Below are 17,331 nucleotides of genomic sequence, written 5' to 3'. Positions count from 1 at the left end.
AGCCTCTGGATGACATATACAATCTTACCTCTCAAGCGTCTTATCAAAAAGTTCAACCCGAACTGGGTCAGCCTCTAGATCTAAGTGCCTGTTCATAAGAAATGCAAAAGACCACTGAATATGTTAGAGGACAATGTGGGCAAAAGCAAAAGCCAGACTGTGAGAGACTTTGTAAGACAAATGACTCAGCTTCTTTAACAAATAAATTGGGAGTGGAGAGGGAGGGAAAGATGGAGGAGGGGGAGGGGGAGGGGGAGGAGGGGGAGAAGAGGAAGGAAAACAGGAGGAGGCGAAAGAGTGGAGAGTAGAGAGAAAGGGACGGGGAGGAGAGGAGACGGAAGGAAAAGAAAGCTACAGGTTAAAAGAGGCTGGAAAGACACATCAATCAAATGTATGTTGTAAGCCCCAAACCATCATTATCTGGAACCTGATTCAAACATACTTTAATGATTTTAAAACATATTGTTTTTAAAAATTATGAGACAATTGGGAAAATTTGAACACTGACTAGATATTTGATAATCTTAAGGGATTATCGTTTAAAGTGTTAGTGTAATGATGGTACTATGATTATACTTTTTAAAAAATCCTTATCTTTTACATGCATCTAAAACAGATAAAAAAAAGAAGTAATACCAAAAGCACAAAAATTCAATCGATAGATGGATGGTTGATAAACAGATGGGAGGACAGATGGGGGGGAAACCAGCTTTGTTCTTTAATATGCCAGGGGACAGGAAAGAGGTGGGTTAAAAGCACTGTTGGCAGATATTGTAGAGGGCGCCACTCAATACGCTTTCTAAACCCATCCAGTATGCCAAGGCTGGACCCTCATTTGCCTAGAGCTCCAGATGTAGTTTAGGTTCTGCCTTTCAGATGCACTAGTGTGACCCTTTGATTCCGAACTAAGCCACTTGGGGAAAAAGGCAGGGGATGGGCCATCCATTTTACTGGTTGGATCAGGGCAGCATGACTAAGCTGGCAGCTTGATGGCTGCTTCTGGATGCTACAGCTGCTTCCTTATTCTATGACCATGACCAAAGCACCCCGTCCCTAGCACCTCTATCCCTTAATAAATCCCTTCCTTCTTAAGCTACCTGAAGTGGATCTTGCTATGGCCAACTAAGAGCCTCTCCAAGGTAAATCTCACAAAAGTGAGCATCGGACCTCCCTTTGGAGAATATATGCATTCCCGTCATTGGACACTGTGTATGCCACACTGCCTGTGGAAACGTTTTTAAAGTTAAAAGTTACAAGCCATCTGGCACGATGAATTTTTCGTTAGGTCTGAAAAAAGTTAGTTTTAAGTGCACAGGGCTGCCATAGTGGTACCTTACCACCTTATGGATTTTGCACAGAACCGAAAAATCCCTTTGAACCCCAAAGTAGTCCCATCATCTGTTGACTATTTATAGATTCACCTTTTCACTTGTCTCAGTTCAGTGTTGACCTCAAACGGCAAGCAATAGCAGGCAAGTCCCTTCTGTTCCAAGCTGGAGAGAATGTTTCTTATTAAACCTCTTCTGCACCTGTCATCTGTTGAGGCTGAGACTGTGACTAAGGGATGTGCTTCACTACATTAGGGAGCTCAAGTTCATTCTATGAGGGAGGTCCCAGCTCCCACCACAGTGGCAGGGCATGGGAGGAAGATGGAGCCTGACAGAGCAGCTCTCTTTCCCTGGGGATTCACAAAGCTCGTGTCCCCAGCAATACTGACAGTCCTGCTTTGCTCAGAGAAAGGGGTAGATAAATTCCTCTGGGGCTACAGTTTCTCTCCCCATATTGACCCCAGTCCTGCCTTCAATATGAAGGGCAAAAGATAAAGACATTGAGGGTATGGGAAAGACCGGAATTTGTAATCTGAAGATTGAGGCTTTTTTTCTTGGTGACCTTAATCCCTCTAAGTTTTCTTCTCCTTACTGGAAAAATGGAGACCAACAAAAAAGCTATCTCACAGAAAGATTCACATAGACAATATGAAAAAACTTCTTTGCTAACTCTCTAGCGCGATGCAAATGAGTTATTATATTAACTATGCTGAAGGTGGATGCCCAGGAGTGGTGCATTTTAAACCTTACCCCACAGTTCTTTTCTTGGTATATTCCTCATGCTTGGTTCTACAAATCTCTCTATTAGAGTTTGACAAACTCAGCCTTGGGGAGAAGGAGTGTCTTTTGCTATTTTTGAAACATCCAGAGGGTTTAAAATCTAGATACAATTGGAATTGCAAAACTTCCCCAAACTGTTGGATAAACAGTGCAGGGCTAAATAACCTTTGCAGAGTGTTTGGAAATTATTCTCTGATGATTTCTCTTTTTCCAAAACCACAGATAAGAATTTATTGCCTTTGGCAGTGACAAATTTGACCTGTTTGCCATACAAGATTATGAAGGCAGATTGGGGGAAAGTAGGCTGCATTGGCATTTATCATCATTTCAGGGACAGCGTGACAATGTCTCTTGATATAGTTCTTCCCCTCCACATAAATCTCAGCTGCTTAGCACCTCCCACTTGTACTATGCACTTGTGGAAAATGTACCATACTGTCCTTTGGTAGAATTTGCAAAACAAAGGATCAAGAGAAAAAGAAAGCAACTTGCTTGTATCAAAGTCCAGCCTGACTCAGTATTCTCTCTGGCCAGTGGGGGAAAGGACAGTCTGAGTGGAACTGAGCATGAAAGCATATTGTCTTTCTTGTATTGGGCAGAAGCAAGCGTGAGGAGGAGACCCCCCTGGTAAGAATTGCTCTCTTCTCTCCCAGGGGTAAATGCACTGGCCACCAATCACAGAGGACCCCCATTAGATAAGCCGAGAAGCAAAGGGGAGGGGAACTGGACCATCCCCATGTTGGAGAGTAAACACACACCATCTCTCACATTGTCTCTTGCTGCAATTTGTCTGACTGTTCCCAACGACAATCCATTTAAGATCCAGGGGGAAAGGAAAAAGTTCTTGCTCTAGTGTATCTACCTGGAGGGATAATGCCTATAGGAGGTACTTAACATCCTGGGTTTGTCATTGATTTGAGATGGTAATAAGGATTACGTGGCACCAGAAATAACCAAGCTTAAAGAGTGCAGCCAATGAAATGAGAGGGGGTGTCTGTCTGATGCCCCCTCCACCGTGTGAAGGCTAGAACCAAGAGTCGGTGTGACCCAGAAGCTGAGAGTGGGTTTGGGTCCTGAGGGGCTGAGGTTAGAGTAGGGTTCCTCAGGAGTCAAAGGGGCCAGCCAAGGAAAGCCTGTGAGAGAAAGCCAGAGCTCAATGATGTGGGGAGACCAGGCAGGAATACCAACCTTGTAGGAGCCAAAGGCAGGATCCAATTCAGATATAGAGCCAGGACAGGGCCAGGCAGGGATGGAATCTAAGCTAAAGCAGGTGAGGCACAAGTCCAAAGGAGTTGGTGGTCCTGGGCAAAGACCCAGCTCACCTACAGGTAGTGTTTGTGCCTCCATTTTATGGGTCAGTAGATTCGAGAGACTTGCAGGGTTGGGCTGGCTGATCACACCAGGACATGAAGGTCAACAATTTATTGAGCTGCTACTATGGAGACATTTATCAAGCCAGGGCAAGAAAGACAGTATTCTTTTAAAAATAGTAAAATATAAAATGAAATAAACTCATGGAACATTTAGCATGTTCCAGACACTGTTCTAAGACCATTACCTGAATTGTCTCATTCAACACAGTAATCTTTTGAGGATGGTACTATTTCTATCCCCATTTTATATTTGAATTAAAAAGCAAAAAAAAGGTATGAATCGTAGAGAAGTTAAACAAATAGCCAAAAGTCATACTGCCAATAAGAGAGCAAGACAGATTCAAGACCAGATCACCTGCCTTAGAGCCCTCTAGCTTAACCATCAATTATACTATGCAGCATCTGCCCTTTACTAATATTCATATACCTGATATCTTTAGAGTAACAATGAAATAATGCCTACAAGTAATCAAAAATACAAAGCTAGTAATAAGAAGAAACCAAATATTTAGATTCAGAGATTGTGAGGAGAGGCAAAGATTCCAAAGTCATCCAGACATCTCGTCATCCAGTCTAAACTCCTTGTTACATAGATAAAGTTAATTTGCCTGTCCAAGGTCACCGTGGTAGAGACTTGCAGCACTCATTCCTCTCTGGTCCTCCACTCCATTGTGGGCATACAGGAAAGTTATGCTTTCTGGCCTCATGGGAATTTCTGGTCAATGGGCTGTGAGTGGCAGCGACGTGTCACTTCTGTACCAAAATATGTAACACAGAGGCATTTGGAGAGGGTGTGGGTTCTCCATGATCTCTATTCCTCTGCCATGGTGACCCTGATAACTGCATGCCCCAAATGTTACGTGACAAGATCCCTGAGTCACCACTTGGAAGAAAACTACATCAGAGAGTCATCAGACCATGAACGTGCTTTGCATAAACAAAAAATAAATGTTTATGTGTTAAGCCACTAAGATTTGGGGAGGGAGGGGTTATTTGTTACCATAGCAAGCCCCCTGCCCATCCTAATTAATATAGTCACCTGATTAACACCAATTAATGAAGATGACTCCTTAGCTAAATTATAAATCTTATAAAATTTATTTCAGTCCAACAAAGCTGCAAATCAAATGGTGTTATTTCTTGATAACCACATGCAGAAAAACGAAATTGAACCCCTATCTTAACACCACTCACAAAAATTAACTCAAAATGGATTAACTCAAAGTTAACTTGGAAGGCTTAAACATAAGACCTGAAACTAAAACTAAAAGAATACATAGGGAGGAAGCTCCTTGACATTGGTCTTGGCAATGATTTTTTGAATATGACACACAAAGCACAAGCAACAAAAGCAAAAATCAACAAGTAGGACTACATCAAACTAAAAAGCTTTTGCACAGCAAAGGAAATCATCAACAAAGTGAAAAGGCAACCTACAGAATGGGAGAAAATATTTGCAAATCATATATCACACGAGGGATTAATATCCAAAATATATAAAGAACCCATAGAATTCAATAACAAACTAAATCTGATTAAAAAATGGGCAGAGGAACTAAATAGACATTTTTCCAAAGAAGACATTCAAATGGTCAACAGGTGCATGTAAAGATGCTCAACACTACATTTCAAAATACATTAAAATCTAATTCAGAAGTCACATTTCATGCAATCTCAATTCCAAGATATAGTTAAAATGAGAAGTAAATATAAAAGGCCTCCAGGTCACAGAGCCTCATGAAATAAAGTTCATGCATTTCATACTATAGGAGAAGCTCTTAGGCTCACGCAAAGCTCGGAGACTTTTAATTTAGATACACTTCTAACCAACTGTTCTTTTTCTTCCAATCACAGAAAATTAGAACACTTCAGGTTTCTAGAAGCAGGCACACAGGTAGTAAAAGTGATAGCTCAAAGAGACTCAAGTGAAAATGACTCAGTCCATGATAATAATCAGTGGTCAGAGTGACAACTTGAGTCATTTTTGTTTAACAGTCTCTAAGACAGCAGAAGAATATCTAACATATTTGAAAGCACTTTTCTCCAAGATGGCTTTATTTCTTTAAGTTTGGGTTTTAAAAGAAAGAACCTCAAGTTTTAAAACTATCAAAAATTAAAGAGGGAGACAGAGACAAAGAGATAACTAGACTAATCCATTTTTTATTAGGGTGAAATTTATCTTTTATTTTCTGCATTTTATTTATTTATTTAATTTTATTTGTTTCTTTTTTTGGTGAGGAAGATTGGCCCTAAGCTAACATCTGTGCCAATCATCCTCTATTTTGTATGTGGGACGCCTCCACAGCATAACTGATGAGTGAATTTAGGATATGAAAAGTCACATAGAGTAAATAATTTAATTCTCCAAATAGGCTAAAAAAGGTGTCAACTTTGCGAGCCTATTCTTATGCATCATCAAATGAAGGATAACCACTGCTAAAACTAGAGCTTCTGTTTCTTTTCTTGGCTATATAAGGAGGACTGTGCTCACCTCAGACTCCATCTTGGTTGAGCTCATAAGTCAGTGGTCTGATTGTATGGGACTTCTAGAAATAACGAGTTGTCAACTAGTTTAGTCAGGACCAGTGGAATAGAGCTAAGGTCTACCTGCTTATTCACTTCACTAATCAGATAACAAGCTGAACTGCCTCTTTATGCCCAGGTGAGCTGAAACTTTCATGCACCAGACGAGATAAAGGTTCTCTGCAATTGAATAATTATATTGATATTTACATAAGAGAATTGATAACAGGTGGCATCAAGCTGTGATCCAGTTGTCAAGCATGTCGCCTCACAAATGAGTCCCAAGGTAAAGACATGATTGAAAACTAGCATTTTCTCCATTCCAATGTGTTAATTCCAGGGTTAATACGTTCAAAAGATTTAACTACTGGTTCACCCTAGGCGCTGACCAATCAGAACACATACCAGGGTAAACAACTGGTACACCTGTGCCAATGTATTCCTGCTGAACATCCACCAGCCTTGGTGAGTCGTTTGTCGGTTTTTTTTAACCTGGAATTATGAATTGGCTGGGGAGTTTCTTCCTTCATAAACACAATCATTCAGTTATAAGCCTTATAAACAGAATGAGTAGTCATCAAAAAAAGCCCTCTAATCTCACCTCACACTGCTGAAAAATTACCTCCATCCACCACGAAGGAGACAGGCCACCCAAGAGTAGGTTTTACATAGACCCTTAAGAGCACCATTAAAGGGAAAAACATCAGAAAACTGGCATGACGTTCCTGACAGGCCTGCCAGCACCGCTGGGTGAGGATACCTCCAGCCAAACCACAATTCCTGCCATAATGAAACAAAATTATGAGACAAAAGAAAACATCTTGCTCTAGTTTAGGCAAGTTATAAGCTAAATTATCCTTGAAAATCCTTTGGAGGGAGAAAAAACAAGCCTAATTTGTAAAGGAGAAAAATGAGGCCATAAGCAATTGACGGTGGAAGTGAGTAGGCAGACACATTTGTCAGTAGCTCTCCTAAGTGTCGAGTGCTTTACAGCAGGTAAGTGACTGAGTGAAACTTGCAGTGTCTACAAGAGAACTGCGCAGATGCGATGATGAATAACAATGGGTGTTGAGGAGACAGTGGAGATCAGTGAGGACTGTCAGCCAGAAAGTGTGTGCCCATCTAAAGGGGACAGCCACCATTCATTGAGGCCCTGAGGAAATGAAGGCCCAATGTTGATGGATCTTCCCATTTTTTAGTAAAAAGTCAGTCATATAGGTGTTTATCCTAAATTTCTTGATTTTCAAATGTAGACAAAATTTTGGAAAAAATACTTTTTTTATCTTTCTTTAGGTCAACACCATGTGTGTGACAAACTGAACATATGCAGGTCACAAGTTGCAACCTCTGATTTAATCAATTGCTTCATTCATTCAAAAACATTTTCTGAGCATCTACAGAGCACCAGATACTGGGCTAGGATATAATTCATAAGACGAAACTCCTGCCTTCAGAAATCTTACAATCCAGTGTAAAATAGAGATGATTCCCAAGTGATTATAAGTGGACTACAAGTGCCTCTGGGGTATATAACAGGGGACCCTAGCCCAGACTTTGAAGAGGGTCAGAAAAGCTTTGCCAAGGAAGTGATACCTAAGTTGAGACCAGAAAGGTAACCACTAACCCAGTGTATCTGTTAGCTTTGGCTGCATAACAAACCACTCCAAAACTTAATAGCTTAAAATGACAATTTGTTTAGCTCATGATTCTGTGGGTTAGCAATTTGGCTGGGCCCAGCTGGGCAGTTCTGCTGATCTGGGACTTGGTCATGCATCAACAGAAAGCTGCTAGGTTGGTTAGAGGTTGGCTGGGAGCTGCTGGTTTAGGATGGCCCCAGCTGGGACACCTATCTCTGTTTCACATGGTCTCTCATTCTCCAGTAGGGTAGCCCAGGTCATTCACATGGCAGTTTGGCAAGTTTCCAAGAGAATAAGTAGAAACATTCAAGCCTTTTGGAGGCCTAGGCTCAGAAATGCCACATCATAAGTTCTGCTGCATTGTATTAAACGAAGCAAGTCCCAGGGCCAGGCCAGATTCACGGGAAGGGAAAATGGTCTCCACCTCTGGATGGAAGTCACATTGCAGAGGGTGTGCATACAGGGAGAAGTGAAGACTGTGGCCATTTTTGCAATATATTTCACCTGATAAGAAGGCATGGCATGTGCAAAGACCAGAAGATAAGAGAGAGCAAAGGGAGTTTGGGAACCTCCAAGTTGTCTGGTACGACAGGAGCAGAGAAGGCCAAGAAGTCACCGAGGAAAGATGTGACAAGTGAGGTCAGAAGTAGCCACATCATGAAGGGCCTACCATGTATGCAGCCCAGTAAAAGAGAAAGATTAAAAAAAAAGGGGGGGAGGGGACTGGCCCAGTAACACAGCAGTTGGGTTCACACTTTCTGCTTTGGCAGCCTGGGGTTCACCAATTCGGATCCCAGATACAGACCTACGCACCACTTGTCATACCATGTTGTGGCAGGTGTCCTACATATAAAGTAGAGGAAGATGGAAATGGATGTTAGCTCAGGGCCAATCTTCCTCAGCCAGAAGAGGAGGATTGGTGGCAGATGTTAGCTCACAGCTAATCTTCCTTAAAAAAAAAAGAAAAGGAAAAAGGCTTTCACCCTGCTGATTATCTATATGGGGAATACAAGACAGGTGCAAAATAAATACAAGGCAAGGTTGAACATAAGCATCCTAAATAAAATGCTCTGGGGGCTCATCCAAAGGAGACATCATATCTAGTTTGAAAAGTTAGGGAAGGCTTCATGAAAGAAGCAGAAGTCAAGCTGAATTTTGCCTGGTAGAGATAAAGAGGTAAAAGCATCAGTGTTACCTGAGGTGCAGGGGAAGGGAAGCCCGAATTATATATAATAGCAAGCGGTGTGGTTTGGTTAAGCTGAGGGTAGCAGTTCTCTATCTTCTTCTACCTTGACCACCTGAAGGATGATGTTCATTTGTGACACTCTCCCACATTCATACGCTGATAATGCCAGAGTTCAGACAGGATATGGTGTTGCGTAAGATCGCCAGCTCTCTGGTGATAACCTCACCCTCTCCTGCCCACTGGTCCATTGTGACCCTGAGTTTGAGTTCCGCTGTCACAGGCTTTTGTAGGGGAGCAATGGAAGATACAGCTGAGAAGATACGTTACAGGCAGAACCTGGAGGTTCTCAAACGCCAGGCTGAGGAATTTTAACTTAGCAAAAGCAGTAAAGAGTCCCTAAATGTTTTTGAGCAAATAAAAACATAAATTGAGCTGCATTTTGCAAATATTCATCCGACAAAAGTGTGAAAAATGGAGCAGGAAGAAGCTAAGAAACAATGTTTCTTTGCTATCCCCTGGTCACGGCAGGCATCACTAATTGATCAAGGGACTTTTTCTTGAGAAGCCCAAACAGATCCTCCAAATTCTTCCAAACTTAGTCCTCCAAGGGTAAAGAAGGAGGTGGAGCTGAAAAACGACTTGGAACCTAATGGCCACCCTGGGGCTGGAGACAAGCAACCACGTAAGAGGGGAGACCCCATTTGGGAGAGAAGCTGAGCCAAGTTGGTACGTGGAGGTGACAGTGGAAATGGAAAGGGGGAATACATCCGAGAAGTGTTGGTGAAGTATGTCGCTAGGATCTGACACTCGCTGAATGTAGGAGGTGAAGGAAAGGGAAAAACAAACATCACTGCAATTTTTTAAGAGTGGGAGAGAATTGTGGTACCACTAACCAAGAAAGGAGACTTAGAGAAACAAACTGATTGCGAAGGGAAGAAGAAAATGGATTCAGTTTGAGTACTGGGTATAAGCACCAGGCCTAAAAGCATTAGAATGAGGGCTGAGGTTAAGGTTTGCAATTACAACAACAAACAGAAATCTCATGAATATACTATTTCTTCCAAGATTCCAGCAACCTTGAAAAAAGGTGTATGGGAGAGAAACAGACGTCTTATTTCTCCTAACAATATTACATCGTTCAAGATTTCTGGCAGAACCCAGAAGAGGAAGAAAGGTGGAAAGCAGTGGCAAAAGAGTTTTGTTTTTGTTTTGCATAAGAAATGCCTCCTGTGTTGCATGCCAGGCCACAACTCGAGCTGAAACCTCACGTTTCCCACTCCATCTTTCACCCTGTGCTCTGTGTCTGAAGTTCTGACTTAAAGAAACACACGAAGGGGCCAGCTGGCAGCATTAGTGGTTAAGTTTGCAGTGCTCTGCTTTGGCAGCCTGGGGTTCATAGGTTCGGATCCCGGGTGTGGACCTGGAACCACTCCAAGTCACACTGTGGTGGTGTCCCACATAAAATAAAGGAAGATTGGCACAGATGATGGCTCAGGGCCAATCTTCCTCACACACAGACGAAAAAGAAACACATGAAAGACTTGATCAATTTATGAAATTCATTTTTCTGCTACCTCTACCTTCAGACAGTTTTCCACGCTACAAAAGTGGGGGCCCATCTTCAGAGGAGAGGAGCTGAATTTTCAGTCGTTCCCTTTACAAGGAGATGATAAAGAATTGTGGCTTAGAGAATGAGTTCTGGCTTAAGATTTCTTGTGCTCAGATCCCAGTACTGCCTTAACCTGAGGAAGTCACTTGATGTCTCTATGCATCTATTTCCTCATCTGTAAAATAGGAATAATAGTATCCACCTCTTAAGGTTGTTACCAGGATTAATTGAGAAATACATGGTAAGTGCACTCGATTATTAAATAAGATTTCTTCATAATTTGTTGTTGCCGTTAGTGCTGAGTTGATTATGACTTCTGACTTTTGTCTATTAAATTTTATATTTAGCAGGAGGCAGCTGTTATTTACTAGGAAATTCATACAGAAAAAAATCAAGCCATGGTATTTATAAATGTAGCTGGGTTAAAGTAAAGGAGAGATTATGTTGGCAGTAGGTCAGGGACCCAGGGACGCCTTAATTTTGCTCTCAGCCCATTCTCTTTTTTAAAGATCCCTGAGAGAAATTCATGATCGGAGAATAACACAAGGCATATCTGATACTTGTTGGGGCCTGGGTCCTGAGCCATAACGAGCCGGGCTGTTTGGCCTGGGCCACAGAAGGGAGAGGATGTTGCTAAAGCTAAAGCCCATAGCTGAGTCACAGATCTCTTTGCTACAACAAGGGGCAACACATTGACCAATAAGAAGGAAAAGAACCATGAACACCCAGAGTATTTGCTGCAAACCTCGGCAAACTGGCCCCTTTTGTTTTGTTAGAACCATGGAGTCCATTCTGATTTCTAGCGACTCTGTGCATAGCAGAGCGGAAACGTGCTCTGTCTTTTTGCTCCATCCTCTCTCCTTCCAGCATTCTATCAGGCAGTACCCCGCTGCTATTCATAAAGCCTTCGTGGCCAGTATTTTTGGAAGTGCGTGGCCAGGTCCTTCTTCCTAGTCCCTCAGTCTGGTAGCTCTGCTGAAAGCTTTCCACCATGGGTGACCCTGCTGGTATTTGAAATACTGGTGGCATAGTTTTCATACTCACAGCAATATGTAGCTGCCACAGTATGACAACCGACAGATGGGTGGTGTGGATCCCTGACCAGGAAACGAACCCCAGCCGCAGCAGTGAGAGTACCGAATCTTAACCACTAAACCATCAGGGCTGGTTACTTCACAATTCCCTTGATTTTTTTTAGTTTAGACACTCTTATCAAGTGCAAATGAATAATTCCTCTTATACACTAACATAATCCATGGAGAGTTCTCACATTTTCTAAAAGGAAAATTTCCTTTTGTTTAGCATGACTAGACCAAGAACTTTAAGAACCTATCAATGAACGAGTGCCTCCTATAGCGTAATTCTCAGAGACTTCCCCACCGTCTGAGAAGACAGAAGGTGATGTTGGCCATAGAGTTAATCTACTGTGGGTGCCACTCAGACCCAGTCTCCATGTATATGAAGTTAGGGAGATGGACTTCAACAAATGACCTTCCACATTTGGGCTTGGCAAATTTCTTGTTTGTGCTTCTATTAACCCAAAAAGGTAAATGAGCTGGAAAAGGATTTGAGTACTCTTTGACCTCAGCTCCAAAGATTTACTTATAAAGTCTTCTTATTATTAATATAGAAATATAAAGACAGGGTTATGTGATTACATTAGCATAGTTCAGAGCCAGCCTTGACAGTCTAGCTGTTACAGTTTGGCCTGCTCCACTTCTGCAGCCTGGGTTCAGTTCCCAGGTGTGGAACCACACCGCTTGTCTGTCAGCTGCCATGCTGTGGTGGTGGCTCACATAGAAGAACTAGAAGGGCTTACAACTAGATTATACAAGTATGTACTGGGGCTTTGGGGAGGGGGAAAAAAAGAGAGAGAGAAGAAGATTGGCAACAGATATTAGCTCAGGGCAAATCTTTCCCAGCAAAAAAAAAAAAAGATTTCCTTAAAAAAAAAAAGAGAGAAAATTAGCCTAGTTCATGGATCTGAGCATTTAGGAAACTAGTAGCTTGACCTTGAAAAGTGACCTGTCCAGAAAACTCCCCATTTGCAAACCCAGAGTTGTCCCACTAAGCAAACATGGTCCTGGGTCTATCATAATGTTTTAAAACAATACAAAATAATTTCTTCCTGATGCTATTTTTTCTCCTAATGTCTTAAACCAGCACATCATTTCTTTATCAAAGAATTTTCTGCAACAAGTATTGGCAGTGGTGTGCTGTTAAGTGTTTGACAACTGGCTCTCCAGGAATAAAAAGCCCTGGTGTATAACATTTGCCAATTTCTGTGGTGTGAAAACTCCTACCACGGCTGATTTCAAGCTACCAAAGGAAGTCACTGAAAATGAAGTTGGGAAGATCTGTACACAATTGGCTCTGATGAGCCAGTATGAACTTTCTTCAACACAACATTGTCACTGCACAAGCCACCTCTTCAGCCACCAATGTGGCATCTCTCAAGTATAGTATCAGACGACAATGCTGTCCTTGGGGCTAGAGAGACAATGCGGAGCAGGAATTGACACTGGATTTTCCAGGTGGCTGTCAAAACCATGTCCAGCTGATATACACTGCTTTCTTTTGAATCATAAATACATTTTAAGGCTTTTTTTTTAATGTCAGCTGTTCTTCCCAGACCAGGCCAGTTTGGAAGAGCAATCAGGAAATGTGGGTAGCAATAAAAACAATATTGAAAACAGTTCCAGGAGATTCTTTGAGGCCCTTAGGCACCTCATTCTTGGCAGAATCCCAAGAAGCTCACATTACCCTCTGAGCAGACATTAAAATTCTCCTTCACAGTCACCAGTGCCCTTCTCTGCACTGCCCTCTTGTGGTTTCAGGGGCTGCCATAACCTAGGAATGACTAACCCCTGACCACCTTCTTTCCTTCTCTTCAAGTGTCATATTGTCATAGCAGCTGTTCGCAGAAAGCTGTGAGAAAAAGCCTCATAAACCTTGGGTACAAATTTTGGATCGTATCTTTTTGGAAAAATTTGGGACAAATTCCCTCATAGTGAATGGGAAGATAGCTGAGTGGTACAATTTAGAGTTACAGGCAAAAGCATCCCTTGCTGCAGGGAGCCTGGGTGTCAGAGTTCCATCCTTTAGGGTGACCTCTGATATTCAAATCCAGCAGCATCGGGTGATTCTTATCCTCCTGTTTTGGAGTCTTGATCCCATGGATGATATCCATGGATGGATAACTGGCCATTTCGAAGTTTCTATTACCGTTTTTTCAGGGGTGCTCATTTCACCCTGATGCTAGTAGAACATCAGGTGCCTGCCCCGAGGGATGGCCCAGATTAGCTTGGTTCCTTCTCGCCCTCTCTACAGTGTAGCTGCATTAAAGACTTGATGTGGTCTCCACTTTTCTCGCTTACTGTTGACTTGACCGGTCTCAGCAAAGAAGCAGGCACTTCCTCCTCTGAGGGGAGACTAGACAGACTGGCAAAGCTCTCACTGCAGAAAGGCTTTGGGAAGGTGCCTGTTTGGAAGAATATTCAGAGCTGGCTCCAGGCATCTCTGCTTTAACCAATGAGGCAAGGTTTCCAGATATCACTTCACAGCACAACTGTTTCCTTTTGGCAAAGGTGATTGGGATGGAGGCGTGCCTCTCCTCATCCTTTTACCAAAAAAAAATCGACTTCACAGGATTATGGAGGCAATACAGAGAAAAAGTATGTGATATTGCTGTGTAAACCGCAGAGTGCTGAAAAGATGCTAATTATCAGAACAGCAGTTCCCCAGACAGAGTTAATGACTTAGCCCATTTCTTTCTCTTAAACTTTATGCACTCTTCTATTCTGGTACTTACTATTTAATGAGTGTGTCTCTTCCCACTAGTCAATTTGGTGTTAGGGTCCCATCCTTTTCCTCTCTGTATCACCAGTACCATCCCAGAGGTTTGCATACACGATCCCAGTTTTACAAATGAAGCAACTGAGGCTCAAGGAATTTCAAAGAGATAATAAGTTGCAGACATAGGATTTGAATTCACATCGTTTGACTCACACTGCAGTGGTGACATCACTCTGACACATGACAGAAGATAACAAAAAAATTCCTGATGAAGACATCAGTGAATAAACCCTCCTCTTCTTCAACGCTTGCCTTATGAAGACTTTGCTTTGCCAATGCACACCCTATTTTGGAATCACTAGGCAACTACTAAATACACCAAAGAAATCAACCAGCTGGTTTACAGAGGAAGAGGTGTGGGGGCTAAACAATGGAAACTGCAGGATCCTGAAGTAGAAGGGAAAGTGCAAGGAGGCACAAGACAAGGAGTAGATTCTGTGGCAGTCCAAGGGCAAAGGCACTCACTGTCAGACACACTCATCTCACCTCAAGGATAATACATACCAGTGGTCTTCATAAGTTTTTGCTCATGAAACCCCTAAAAGAATTTTCTACTTCCTCGCACATTTGAAAAGATCACCTCTAAAGCTTCATGTGCTTAAATACTTGAAGAAGTTGTATTTTCTCATTTTATGTATATTATATGCATATTTTAACTGTATTTTGGCCAAAATCGTGAGCAGCAGAATCAGCGTATTAAATTTATGGAAAATATCCACAGACCCTAATTAGCCAAACCAACTTCATCATCAAATCAGGCAGCCAAATCAGAATTACTGTTAGAAAATATCTGACTTTGTTTTTTATTTCCAGTAAATATATTTATACATACACCCCGACCTCATGGTAACATTCTCACTCCTTAGTTGTCATTCTAAGGTAGTCAGAGAGACAAGACACAGAGTCTTTGGCATGAGTTTGAAACCAAGACAAAATGAGATGTGGTCATTTCTGTTTGCTTTGCTCTCACTGCTCTCCCTCTGGGGCGGTGTGTTCTGAAATCATCCCTTTACGTGATGCCCATCTGATTTCTATATACCTTGGGACCATAGGGAGATTGTATGCCCATAGTGAGATTCCAGATGAGTGAGAAGTTTGCCTTTATTTTCTGAAGCGGAACTCAGATGAGCTCTCAGGAAAAAATTCCTTGGGAAAGCAGTTCAAATGGAAGTTGAGGATCTGGAAATGAATTCCCTTAGATGCTAACTATGCCCATGTGCCCCTGGAAGTCTTCAGGCCCCTTCACCTGCAGCAGCATGTGCATTGTCTTCTAGATCCTGCTCCCACATCCCAGTTGCCCTCCTCTCAGGACATGGTATTCTCCAACTGGCCCCCTTGGCCACTACCCCGCAGCACCCACCAAGGTTTCTTTTGCTCGCCAATCCTCTGCCTTCAGAGTCCAGCCTCCGAATTGCTGATTCTCACCATCTTTCCTTCATCCTGGAAAAACTCCATTACTTCAGGGAGAGTGATTTTAAGGAGGTATTAAATTGATTTATAGGAAGGTGTCAATGACTGATAGCATGCCAAGTTTTAAGGTAGTGTTTGCATTTTTCACAGAGAAGCTTTCTTACCGAAAGGAGTCTCTCATTGGTTGAAAATTCAGTCAAATGTAAGAGAAGTTATGGGCAGTGGGGAAGACATATCCTAGATGATTCTAAGACAGTTTAAGACAAGTTTTGATCACTGTGCTGCAAAGCAGTAACTAGTTAAGTAGGGCTTAAGCCTGACAAGTACATGCCATATTTTAAATCTGCGGGAGGTGCTAACTGGGAAAAAGTCATCAGTGTCACTTAGTTGGTGGATGTTGCTGTGGTGCCAGAAGGGAGGTGGAATCAGATCCAGACAAACTTTTCTAAGTCCCTATATCCTTGGAAATTCCACCAAATCCGAGTCTCTGGGGTAGTTCTAATCTACTCTAAATCTCAGACATTTTTTAATCAATAAAATAAAGATGTGATGGGAAAGGCCCAGGTGACCCCGTCAAGGAGACTCATTAAAAGAACTGAGATTCTAAAGGTTATTTCAGGTCATGACTAAAGTCATCAAGTTTTAAGAAAGAAAAAGACCATATCCGAGATGCTACTGCTCTCACTCAGGCATATGGTAAATTTAGAGAAGTTTGCTCTTGAAGCCTAAGGATATGAATCTTACTTTGCAAAATGGGGTAGGAAAATGGATTTCTGCCACTTGGCTTCACCAATTCAGCAAATAAACTCTGCAAACCAAATTCATATCTCCAAACGTAAATATGAAGATTTACAGAAAGAACAGCCAAAAGATAGCTTTTGAATTCCACTGTAAGTATGACATTCAAATGACCTGACCACACCACATTGGAATTCAGACAGAATTAAAGAAAATCTCCCATCACAATCAGAAACATCAATGAGTATGAAGAATCTGCTCCCCAGCCCCCATCCCATCCCTGTTACTTATGTTCATAATGAACAGCAGGCTAAGAAACATCTGTTCCTTCTCAATGTCCAAGGGATCTTGTTTGCAAACGTGAACAACCATCTTTGTTCTCTGGGGAGAAAACAAAACACTATCAATCAAAGCAGAGCTACGTACCCAGACCTGCTGCAGCAGATGCCTGTTCAAAACCGCCTGTCATTCCTGCTGCAAGCGAGCGCCCGATGCTTCTGTATCCTCGGCCCCTGCTCTTCCCAGCAGTGCTGCAGGTTAACTCTTAGAGGCTGGATGCTCAAGCCAAGGAAGCCAAGGCTTGCCAACTTAACTACTTACGTGCTGACTCATGCCTGGAGCAGGAGGCACCCCAGCTGAGGCTGCTTATGGACACACCCTTGCACCATTCTTGGAAAGTCAAACCTGGAGTTCGTCCTTTTGCATCCTACACGTACACAGCCTGGCAAGAAGCCATTCATTTTCTCACACTGACCTGCTTCTCCTATTTGATTTGGAAAATATTAAATTCTTTCTCCACCCCATCAACTACACACCACTGAGAGGAGACTTTGTAGGACATATCAGCAGAGAGATGGAAGTTAGGACCATTTTGGATGAGTGAGTTAAGCTT

General features: G+C 42.3%; 1 protein-coding gene across 1 annotated transcript in view; it reads right to left on the bottom strand.

The window, feature by feature from the left end:
* The window catches only part of LOC106847425 (putative neutral ceramidase C), a 105,605-nt gene extending 88,592 nt beyond the window's left edge, over window positions 1-17,013 (bottom strand). Inside the window, exon 1 of the mRNA XM_044754960.2 lies at window positions 16,866-17,013. Coding sequence (XP_044610895.2) covers window positions 16,866-16,908 — 43 coding nt within the window. The 5' untranslated portion in view covers window positions 16,909-17,013. The remainder of the gene's footprint in view (window positions 1-16,865) is intronic.
* Between the last annotated feature and the right edge of the window lie 318 nt (window positions 17,014-17,331).

This window comes from Equus asinus, chromosome 2 (genome assembly GCF_041296235.1).
Source record: "Equus asinus isolate D_3611 breed Donkey chromosome 2, EquAss-T2T_v2, whole genome shotgun sequence".
NCBI classification, from domain to species: Eukaryota; Metazoa; Chordata; class Mammalia; order Perissodactyla; family Equidae; genus Equus; species Equus asinus.
The sequence above is the reverse complement of the archived record's forward strand: the minus strand, read 5'-3'. Positions and strand labels throughout refer to the sequence as shown.